This window comes from Schistocerca americana, chromosome 1 (genome assembly GCF_021461395.2).
Source record: "Schistocerca americana isolate TAMUIC-IGC-003095 chromosome 1, iqSchAmer2.1, whole genome shotgun sequence".
In the NCBI taxonomy this organism is placed as follows: Eukaryota; Metazoa; Arthropoda; class Insecta; order Orthoptera; family Acrididae; genus Schistocerca; species Schistocerca americana.
The window spans coordinates 259,354,379-259,366,459 of record NC_060119.1 but is presented as its reverse complement, the minus strand read 5'-3'; the positions used below and the strand labels follow the sequence as shown (position 1 = coordinate 259,366,459).

The following is a 12,081-nucleotide window of genomic DNA, read 5'->3' as shown; positions in this document are numbered from 1 at the left end:
GGGATCGTTACGGAGATGCTAAACAATCTCCACTGGCTGACGTTACAAGAAAGACGTTATACATCACGGAGAGATTCACTATCGAAATTGAGAGACAGCACTTTTCAGGGGGAGTTAGATAACATATTACTTCCCTCCACATACATTTCGCGTATTGACAACGAGGAGAAAATTCGAGAAATTATAGCCAATACAGAAGCTTACCGACAATCATTCTTCCCACGCACTATTCTCGAGTGGAACAGAGTTGTAGGGATCAGATAGTGGTCCCGAAGGTACCCTCCGCCACACGCCATTAGTTGGCTTGTGGAGTATGATGTAGATGTAGGTGTTAGTACCATATCCGTCAGAAATCGTGATGGATTTGTCTGTATACATAATTTCGCTGTAGGATTATAGTTAAACTATCATTGCACATTAATTACCAGTTCATGAATAGATTTCGAAGTAAACGTTGGCGTACGTGATTACATTATCTTCGGGCCATGACAATATGTAATACACCGTGACTGGCAGACTGAAATTCGTTCTGTTGCCTCGAACATCATAACCTAACGGCAGACCAGAACTCAGTAAACTGTAGAGTTTTATCTCACTGCGAGACTCAAATTGTCGAATACGCCACGATATGACATATTGTCTGTTGTAGAATTTTACAGTCTGAAAATGTTGTGATAACGCCTTTTGAACTGAAATTGGAACCAAGAATGTAGAGGTATAGTGGAAATCCATATAATTGGTCGTTAACTGGTTGTTCCATCTTTTGCTGTACGTAGTATACCTGCATACCAGTATACCTGTCAGTCATCATCCCGAGAATTTTCTAACTTGTCTTAACGTCTTTAACATTCTGTTAAAATTATCACTACATATTCTAAGGAATCACACGAAAAGAAGGAGGTAAAAAGTAAACAGTAATTTCACCGAAAAAAATATTAGTCATCCACAGTTACGCCATAAAGTCATGGCACGGAAGGGGTGTGCAAGTCTCAGTCCATTTCATGGAACCAGCGCAAGAAGTCAAGTCGATGTGGATATTATTATATGGCAGAATGGATCTATCTTGTTTGAAAATGCCCATGACCACATCGTGAATCAAGTTGCTAGATTTGTTGGTTTATCAGCGCTGACTGTCCACCACGTTAAATTGGAATGGTTTATCATACGCTACCATGTGACACTGTGGACGTAAAATGATCCTAATCAACAGCGACTGGATGAGTGCACGTCTTTCTTTGATAATCGATTCCAACCCCTAGAAGACTTGATAAGGTTGGTGAATGTAGTTCCATGTCAACCAGTTTCTGGGTGAATATTGAAAAGAGAACTGTATGCAATGGACATTTGGAGTGGAATATCTCGCAAAACACAGCACCATATGAAGATGCACAACCTCACCGTGAGAAACAACACAAAATCCGGACGGTCGAGGACTGGAGGCGCGTAGTTTTGCCTGACGAGTCGCAATTTTGCCTCTTTTTTCAGATGATGAAAAGCTTCGAGTACACCGCCGACACAGTGAGGCATTGCCCCCTAGTGGTTGGCTGGTGTATCAGGGGTGTTTGTACCATAATTTATTTACATTACTGTTAACATAAATCCGGAAGTTTATTTTATTATTCTAGTTGATAAAGTGTTGCTTTTTCTTCTACATAGTCGTTATGAGTATGTTGTGGATGGTCCCGTCCACCAGATGATAACATCCTTGATCATGAATTCGATTCTATTTGACGAGCACGTTATCGTTTTCGACTGGCCCGTAACACCACTCGATCCTAATCTAAAGCCTAGTTTACACGACGACACTAGGTTGCAGGCAACTGCTCTACCGGCCACTGCACATGCGCGCCGCGCGTTTGGGCAACTCATCGGTGAAACTAAACACTTCCGGCGTCTTCCAACTTCGGCGACACCAGTTGCATGAGTTTTGAGGTTATGTGCGTTCGCAGGGTATAGACAAACTGAAATATGAAGTGGGGAACGGAGAACAATGTTCGCTTCTAGGAGGTCTATGCTTTACATACGTGTTTGTGGGATTTCGGTGATGCTAATTACAAAAATAAGCAACATATTGCTCCTCCTGAGACCATCACGTGAGAACACAGATAGTTTGACAACATCTGAGCTGCAGGGCAAAATTTATTGAATTAGGAGCACATATACAACTGAATTAACAAAAATACAAGCAAATGTAATTATAGATGTGGAAATGCTCTCGTCTACAAGACTAACATCGTTAGCTGACCATTTTTTTAGTGTTATTGTTAACAGGATGGAAGGCTACAGAAATCAAGAAGCTGCATTCTTTATTCAATATTTATCTATTTAAAACTTTGCAGAAGTGCTCCCCATTGACGTGTTTCAGAGTAGTTTGCAAACCATTCTCTTCTTAATACGGCCTGCTTCGAATAATTACTGCTGTCAATGTTAATAACTGTTACTGTTAATGTTAATAATTATTGGTGTTAATAAGAATGCGTTATCAGCAACTAAAACAGAATCTTATAGTATGCCCAGTACTCTGGATTTTAATGCACGCAATGTGATATGTAATTTCAGTTCTGGCGGCAGTGGTTCATGCATTACGATATCTTTATTCCTTATCGTATAATTAATTCTATTTAGAAGAAACGTGAACAATTCTGGTGGCATTCGAAGATAAGTAAAAGAACGTCATGGGTCTTCCTTTATAAATTATTTCAGCAAGGATGCTGAGCAACCGAGCTGACGTCTTTTCTTCATCCAGTGTTTTATCTTTTTCTTATGCAGCGATTCCACGCAACAAGCTTTAACTCCATCACAACTCATGCGACGTGCAGGTGTCAAAACTTTCATTTCAGACACAACTCAGGAACCCACAAAACGACGAAACTGAAGTGTATACTGGTTTCGCCGTGTCTACAGTCAAATATGAAACCATTTGCGTGCAACTCATTCCACAAGTGGTGCAACCCAATGTCGTCGTGTAAACTAGGCTTAACAGAATTGTTTGGGACTCTTTCGAACATCAGGTGTGTAATGGCTCTTTATTTACGTGACCATTACGGCAATCCAACCCCAGTTCTCGATACCAGTAATATCGTACTACTTTTCTGCGAAATAACAGACATATTTTTGTGACAATATTCACATTTGGTTTTATTAATGTATAGGTACTCCGATGTATCGATATATTACAGTGATATTGCTCTTGTGTGTATTCATTACTGTGAGACTGTCATAATCTTTGACTTACTTATAACCGTTTTGGCGCGAATGCGCACAGAGGAGTCTTTGTTTCACTTTGCAGAAGCTAAGTTGTTATTTCGCTTTGTGAAAGAACAGTCAAGTCTTGTTTTTGGTTAAAGTGGAAATTAAATACATGAAGACTGATACAAGACTGCTTTCTTGATGATGTGACAATTAAGAAGAAGTATATGTGAATTTACAAGAAGTTTAATACGAATGTGGATCGTGAACAGCAAGTCAAAAATTATTTCCACCATACCATTGTTCTGATCTGGGATTGTTTGATCATTAGGAATTTCCTGAAAAACGCACTTGTAATGTTTTCAAATATTGCTAAAATACAGATCTGGACCTTATAGCAGTCAAAGTGGAATCACCCTAGAATCAACAAGATGAGTCATAACAACTTCGACCAAATCTACGTGGGAATCCATTAAAGATAAGTGCCAAAATCAATGATTTTTTACAGTGACTTCATTATTTCCATTGTGACGATACCATCCACACACTTTGTTGTTGCCCGATAAAGCGAACATATGCTGCGTGAGCAACATTATTAATCTTTGCAAGTGGTGGTATTGTTAGAGGTGATAAGTATCACTCATTATCTTCCCCGTTTGGTACCTGTACGAGAGCTGGTCAACAACGAGTAGCTTCAGCTGGATGTAGGGTACGTGCAAACACTTGAGAACTCTCTTCCTCGCAAACCTGACATCATTGTCGAGGCTACGGGCAGAATTGGACGGTATTTTCGTAGTGACTCCTGGGGACGGCTACACTTTTTGTTCGGTGGGCTTATTTACGAAGGAAGTAACAGAACCAAAGAGAGAGACGGCACGAGAAGTTCCTCACCGTGAGGCAGGGCGGCGTTGACGACGGCGCAGACGGCCCCGGAGCAGAGCGCGGCCAGCAGGGCCGGCGCGAAGAGCGCGGAGCGGCCGACGCAGACGGCCACGGTGTCCCCCTCCCGCAGGCCGGGCACCTCCCTCCGCAGCGCCGACAGCTCCGCCGCCGCCTGCCGCAGCATCCAGTCCGCCCGCCACTCCTGGCCCAACACCACCTGCACCACACGACGCACACAGTCACAGTCATAGCCAGCAGGTATGATCACTAAACACACGGCTATTTCTGGGTGGCATTAACGTCTAGGAGACCCAACGGGGTCCTCTGTTGAGGAACGAGCCAGGTTGTGTAGTGTTAGCACACTGAACTTGCGCACTCCAGAACACAGTAATCCAAATTCCCTTCGATCCGCGCAGATTTAGATTTCCCCTAGTCGCTCAAGGCAAATTCGGGGTAGTCCCTTTCGACTGTGTGTATGCGTGTGTGTGTGTGCGTGTGCGAAACTGGCGCCCAACGCCGAGGTTATCGGCGTCCTTACACGCATTAAAAGAAAAGTATGTGAGTAAAATGACTAAAACTGAGTCCCCACACAGTGAGGAGAAAACCTACAAAATGACACTCATTCATTCATTCCCACAGCTTCGTTGACCTATACAATCGCTCTATCTCACAGGTTTTAATACAACGGCGAAGGCTGTAAGGTGTTATACAACAGATTAAAAGAGAAGTAATACCGCAGAAGACCTAAAAGAAAGTCGCAGTGTAATGTGACTGGTTGAACATTGACGAAAAAACATAGGTGAACCAGTTAAGAACAGCTCCTTTAAATTTGTGGAAACAATTTGTACAGATCACAAAACCTTAAAATTCCAACCACATTCGTTTCAGTGTCACTTCAAGTAGAGGGCAGATCTGCTAGCAAATCTGCTGCTGCCCTCTGGTTCGAAAATAAAACACGATAATAATATGTGGCGCACAGTGAAACGCCCCCTTAGAAAAATTAATGAATTACTGTGCCGATAAACCTCTTACGTTATTTGATTTTCAAACAGCTGAGCAGAACTGAACGTACTCAGACATTTCTCTCTTTACACTATTCTGATCAACACTAAACTGACACACAATTTTTTTAGCGCAACGCAATCTGACTTTCAATAAACCCTACAAAAGAATGGCCCTGACTAACAATAACCTATACCTTTCATGAATCACTTACCTCACAAAAATCTTCGTTACTCGAACTACTGCAATACTGCGAGCGCCAATACTGCCAGCTAAATAAAGGATTCTAACTACTGAAGGCACTGACTACTGATAAGCATACTTAGCAAATGAAAGATTTTGATACAGAACAAACATTGTATTTACTTTAATAATGTTCAAAAGTCATCATATATATGTCAGTTCATGATATCCAATACTACAAATTTACTCTTTCTGATGCACACACGTTCAGATCGTCCGCTCTCAAAATTCTGCCATTTCTCTCCCCACATCCACCACTGCTGGCGGCTCACCTCCAACTGCGCAACGCTACGCGCTGTTCACATCCAACTGCCCAGCACTACAATAGCGAATATTCCAACAATGGCAACCAGCCGCAGACTACACACAGCACAACCAGTGATTTTCATACTGAGCGCTACGTTACGTTACCAATATAAAAACCTAAACAGCCAACTTACAACAGTTATCCATATGCCACAAAACACATATTTGAGGGTCGAGGCACTTTAGAAAGGATGAGGCCGATTTCCATACCAAACCCACTCGCAATTCGAATTTCTGCTCAGTCCCTAATTACATCGTTCTGGATAGCACGTTACAGCCTGACATTCCCCTCCATCTGAATTTTTTCAATCAATTTAAAATAAATCAATAAACCACTGATCCCGTAAAGAAAGCAATTCTCGTGTATAAAGCAGATTCAAACGTGTGATTACTTTAAAAATGAGTTAGTGTTAAATATTTGACATAAAGTTTATTGGCGAGAAAAAAAAGGACAACATTTGAAATTATACTTCACGTTTGTTGGATGTTCTCATTGTGAAACATAGTCACAATATAATCTGGGTAATTTGCGCTCTAATTTAAACTAGCCATCATCTGCTGTTATGCCACAACAACCTTTTTCTATCTGAAGGCAAAAGATTTATTTTGTGATTTAAATACTGAAAAACAACACCGGTTTCTGCTTCTCCACGCTTAGCACAAGACCTTTTGGAGAATTTATTCTCATTTACAGGTGTGTTCCATTACATAAACATTTTATGTGAGCTTTTCTGCCTATTGTGCACTACACTGTCTTCTTGAGGTCATACTGCAATCAGAAAATGGGGCATATGAGTGTTGGACTGGAATTCAAGAGCAGGAAAAGGGAGAGAAGGAAACATAGTAGGTGGATATGGATTGGGGCTAAGAAATGAAAGAGGAAGCCGCCTGGTAGAATTTTGCACAGAGCATAACTTAATCATAGCTAACACTTGGTTCAAGAATCATGAAAGAAGGTTGTATACACGGAAGAATCCTGGAGATACTAGAAGGTATCAGATAGATTATATAATGGTAAGACAGAGATTTAGGAACCAGGTTTTAAATTGTAAGACATTTCCAGGGGCAGATGTGGACTCTGACAACAATCTATTGGTTATGATCTGTAGAATAAAATTGAAGAAACTGTAAAAAGGTGGGAATTTAAGGAGATGGGACCTGGATAAACTGAAAGAACCAGAGGTTGTACAGAGTTTCAGGGAGAGCATAAGGGGACAATTGACAGGAATGGGGGAAACAAGTACAGTAGAAGAAGAATGGGTAGCTCTGAGGGATGAAGTAGTGAAGGCAGCAGAGGATCAAGTAGGTAGAAAGAGGGCTAGTAGAACTCCTTGGGTAACAGAAGAAATATTGAACATAATTGATGAAAGGAGAAAATATAAAAATGCAGTAAATGAAGCACGCAAAAAGGAATACAGACGTCTCAAAAATGAGATTGACAGGAAGTGCAAAATGGCTAAGCAGGGATGGCTAGAGGACAAATGTAAGGATGTAGAGGCTTATCTCACTAGGGGTAAGATAGATACTGCCTACAGGAAAGTTAAAGAGTCCTTTGGAGAAAAGAGAACCACTTGTATGAATATCAAGAGCTCAGATGGAAACCCAGTTCTAAGCAAAGAAGGGAAAGCAGAAAGGTGGAAGGAGTATATAGAGGGTCTATACAAGGGCGATGTACTTGAGGACAATATTTTGGAAATGGAAGAGGATGTAGATGAAGATGAAATGGGTGATACGATACTGCGTGAAGAGTTTGACAGAGCATTGAAAGACATGAGTCGAAACAAGGCCCCCGGAGTAGACAACATTCCATTGGAATTACTGACGGCCTTGGGAGAGCCAGTCCTGACAAAACTCTACCATCTGGTGAGCAAGATGTATGAGACGGGCGAAATACCCCCAGACGTCAAGAAGAATATAATAATTCCAATCCCAAAGAAAGCAGGTGTTGACAGAAGTGAAAATTACCGAACTATCAGTTTAATAAGTCACAGCTGCAAAATACCAACGCGAATTCTTTACAGACGAATGGAAAAACTAGTAGAAGCCGACCTCGGGGAAGATCAGTTTGGATTCCGTAGAAATATTGGAACACGTGAGGCAATACTGACCTTACGACTTATCTTAGAAGAAAGATTATGGAAAAGCAAACCTACGTTTCTAGCATTTGAAGACTTTATTTTTTTATTTTTTTTATTTTTTTATTTATTTATTTATTTATTTATTTTTTTTTTTTTTTTTTTTGTCGTCAGTCTACTGACTGGTTTGATGCGGCCCGCCACGAATTCCTTACCTGTGCTAACCTCTTCATCTCAGAGTAGCACTTGCAACCTTCGTCCTCAATTATTTGCTTGACGTATTCCAATCTCTGTCTTCCTCTACAGTTGTTGCCCTCTACAGCTCCCTCTAGTACCATGGAAGTCATTCCCTTATGTCTTAGCAGATGTCCTATCATCCTGTCCCTTCTCCTTATCAGTGTTTTCCGCATATTCCTTTCCTCTCCGATTCTGCGTAGAACCTCCTCATTCCTTACCTTATCAGTCCACCTAATTTTCAACATAAGTCTATAGCACCACATCTCAAATGCTTCGATTCTCTTCTGTTCCGGCTTTCCCACAGTCCATGTTTCGCTACCATACGTACATTCTTCCTCAAATTAAGGCCGGTATTTGATATTAGTAGACTTCTCTTGGCCAGAAATGCCTTTTTTGCCATAGCGAGTCTTCTTTTGATGTCCTCCTTGCTCCGTCCGTCATTTGATATTTTACTGCCTAGGTAGCAGAATTCCTTAACTTCATTGACTTCGTGACCATCAATCCTGATGTTAAGTTTCTCGCTGTTCTCATTTCTACTACTTCTCATTACCTTCATCTTTCTCCGATTTACTCTCAAACCATACTGTGTACTCATTAGACTGTTCATTCCGTTCAGCAGATCATTTAATTTTTCTTCACTTTCACTCAGGATAGCAATGTCATCAGCGAATCGTACCATTGATATCCTTTCATTTTGTATTTTAATTCCACTCCTGAACCTTTCTTTTATTTCCATCATTGCTTCCTCGATGTACAGATTGAAGAGTAGGGGCGAAAGGCTACAGCCTTGTCTTACACCCTTCTTAATACGAGCACTTCGTTCTTGATCGTCCACTCTTATTGTTCCCTCTTGGTTGTTGTACATATTGTATATGACCCGTCTCTCCCTATAGCTTACCCCTACTTTTTTCAGAATCTCGAACAGCTTGCACCATTTTATATTGTCGAACGCTTTTCCCAGGTCGACAAATCCTATGAAAGTGTCTTGATTTTTCTTTAGCCTTGCTTCCATTATTAGCCGTAACGTCAGAATTGCCTCTCTCGTCCCTTTACATTTCCTAAAGCCAAACTGATCGTCACCTAGCGCATTCTCAATTTTCTTTTCCATTCTTCTGTATATTATTCTTGTAAGCAGCTTCGATGCATGAGCTGTTAAGCTGATTGTACGATAATTCTCGCACGTGTCAGCTCTTGCCGTCTTCGGAATTGTGTGAATGATGCTTTTCCGAAAGTCAGATGGTATATCGCCAGACTCATATATTCTACACACCAACGTGAATAGTCGTTTTGTTGCCACTTCCCCCAATGATTTTAGAAATTGTTATGGAATGTTATCTGTCCCTTCTGCCTTATTTGACCGTAAGTCCTCCAAAGCTCTTTTAAATTCCGATTCTAATACTGGATCCCCTATCTCTTCTAAATCGACTCCTGTTTCTTCTTCTATCACATCAGACAAATCTTCACCCTCATAGAGGCTTTCAATGTATTCTTTCCACCTATCTGCTCTTTCCTCTGCATTTAACAGTGGAATTCCCGTTGCACTCTTAATGTTACCACCGTTGCTTTTAATGTCACCAAAGGTTGTTTTGACTTTCCTGTATGCTGAGTCTGTCCTTCCGACAATCATATCTTTTTCGATGTCCTCACATTTTTCCTGCAGCCATTTCGTCTTAGCTTCCCTGCACTTCCTATTTATTTCATTCCTCTGCGACTTGTATTTCTGTATTCCTGATTTTTCCGGAACATGTTTGTACTTCCTCCTTTCATCAATCAGCTGAAGTATTTCTTCTGTTACCCATGGTTTCTTCGCAACTACTTTTTTTGTACCTATGTTTTCCTTCCCAACTTCTGTGATGGCCCTTTTTAGAGATGTCCATTCCTGTTCAACTGTACTGCCTACTGCACTATTCCTTATTGCTGTATCTACAGCGTTAGAGATCTTCAAACGTATCTCGTCATTCCTTAGTACTTCCGTATCCCACTCCTTTGCGTATTGATTCTTCCTGTCTAATGTCTTGAACTTGAGCCTACTCTTCATCACTACTATATTGTGATCTGAGTCTATATCTGCTCCTGGGTACGCCTTACAATCCAGTATCTGATTTCGGAATCTCTGTCTGACCATGATGTAATCTAATTGAAATCTTCCCGTATCTCCCGGCCTTTTCCAAGTATACCTCCTCCTCTTGTGATTCTTGAACAGGGTATTCGCTATTACTAGCTGAAACTTGTTACAGAACTCAATTAGTCTTTCTCCTCTTTCATTCCTTGTCCCAAGCCCATATTCTCCTGTAACCTTTTCTTCTACTCCTTCCCCTACAACTGCATTCCAGTAGCCCATGACTATTAGATTTTCGTCCCCCTTTACATACTGCATTACCCTTTCAATATCCTCATACACTTTCTCTATCTGTTCATCTTCAGCTTGCGACGTCGGCATGTATACCTGAACCATCGTTCTCGGTGTTGGTCTGCTGTCGATTCTGATTAGAACAACCCGGTCACTGAACTGTTCACAGTAACACACCCTCTGCGCTACCTTCCTATTCATAACGATTCCTACACCTGTTATACCATTTTCTGCTGCTGTTGATATTACCCGATACTCATCTGACCAGAAATCCTTGTCTTCCTTCCACTTCACTTCACAGACCCCTACTATATCTAGATTGAGCCTTTGCATTTCCCTTTTCAGATTTTCTTGTTTCCCTACCACGTTCAAGCTTCTGACATTCCACGCCCCGACTCGTAGAACGTTATCCTTTCGTTGATTATTCAATCTTTTTCTCATGGTAACCTCCCCCTTGGCACTCCCATCCCGGAGATCCGAATGGGGGACTATTCCGGAATCTTTTGCCAATGGAGAGATCATCATGACACTTCTTCAATTACAGGCCACATGTCCTGAGGATACACGTTACGTGTCTTTAATGCAGTGGTTTCCATTGCCTTCTGCATCCTCATGTCGTTGATCATTGCTGATTCTTCCGCCTTTACGGACAATTTCCCACCCCTAGGACAAGAGAGTGCCCTGAACCTCTATCCGCTCCTCCGCCCTCTTTGGCAAGGCCGTTGGCAGAATGAGGCTGACTTCTTATGCCGGAAGTCTTCGGCCGCCAATGCTGATTATTTTTCAAATTTAGGCAGTGGCGGGGATCGAACCCCGGACCGAAGACGTTTTAATTATGAATCAAAGACGCTACCCATAGACCACGGGTACATGCCTTGTAGACTTACAGAAAGCTTTTGACAATGTTGACTGGAATACTCTCTTTCAAATTCTGAAGGTGGCAGGGGCAAAATACAGGGAGCGAAAAGCTGTTTACATTTGTACAGAAACCAGATGGCATGAAAGGGAAGCAGTGGTTGGGAAGGGAGTGAGACAGGGTTGTAGACTCTCCCCGATGTTATTCAATCTGTATATTGAGCAAGCAGTAAAGGAAACAAAAGAAACATTCGGAGTAGGTATTAGAATCCATGGAGACGAAATAAAAACTTTGAGGTTCGCCGATGACATTGTAATTCTATCAGAGACAACAAAGGACTTGGAAGAGCAGTTGAACGGAATCGACAGTGTCTTGAAAGGAGGGTATAAGATGAACATCAACAAAAGCTAAACGAGGATAATGGAATGTAGCCGAATTAAGTCGGGTGATGCTGAGGGAATTAGATTAGGAAATGAGGCACTTAAAGTAGTAAAGGAGTTTTGCTATTTGGGGAGCAAAATAACTGATGATGGTCGAACTAGAGAAGATATAAAATGCAGACTGGCAATGGCAAGGAAAGCGTTTCTGAAGAAGAGAAATTTGTTAACATCAAGTATAGATTTACGTGTCAGGAAGTCGTTTCTGAAAGTATTTGTATGGAGTGTAGCCATGTATGGAAGTGAAACATGGACGATAAATAGTTTGGACAAGAAGAGAATAGAAGCTTTCGAAATGTGGTGCTACAGAAGAATTAGATGGGTAGATCACATAACTAATGATGAAGTATTGAATAGAATTGGGGAGAAGAGGAGTATGTGGCACAACTTGACAAAAGAGGGGACCGGTTAGTAGGACATGTTCTGGGGCATCAAGGGATCACAAATTTAGCATTGGAGGGCAGCGTGGAGGGTAAAAATCGTAGAGGGAGACCAAGAGATGAA

The 12,081-nt window shown here is 41.4% G+C and overlaps 1 protein-coding gene across 1 annotated transcript in view; it reads right to left on the bottom strand.

The window, feature by feature from the left end:
• LOC124624503 (4-coumarate--CoA ligase 1-like) overlaps positions 1–12,081 on the bottom strand; it is a 77,288-nt gene that overhangs the window by 48,872 nt on the left and 16,335 nt on the right. Inside the window, exon 2 of the mRNA XM_047149114.1 lies at positions 4,081–4,214. Within this exon, the coding sequence (XP_047005070.1) occupies positions 4,081–4,214 (134 nt within the window). The remainder of the gene's footprint in view (positions 1–4,080; positions 4,215–12,081) is intronic.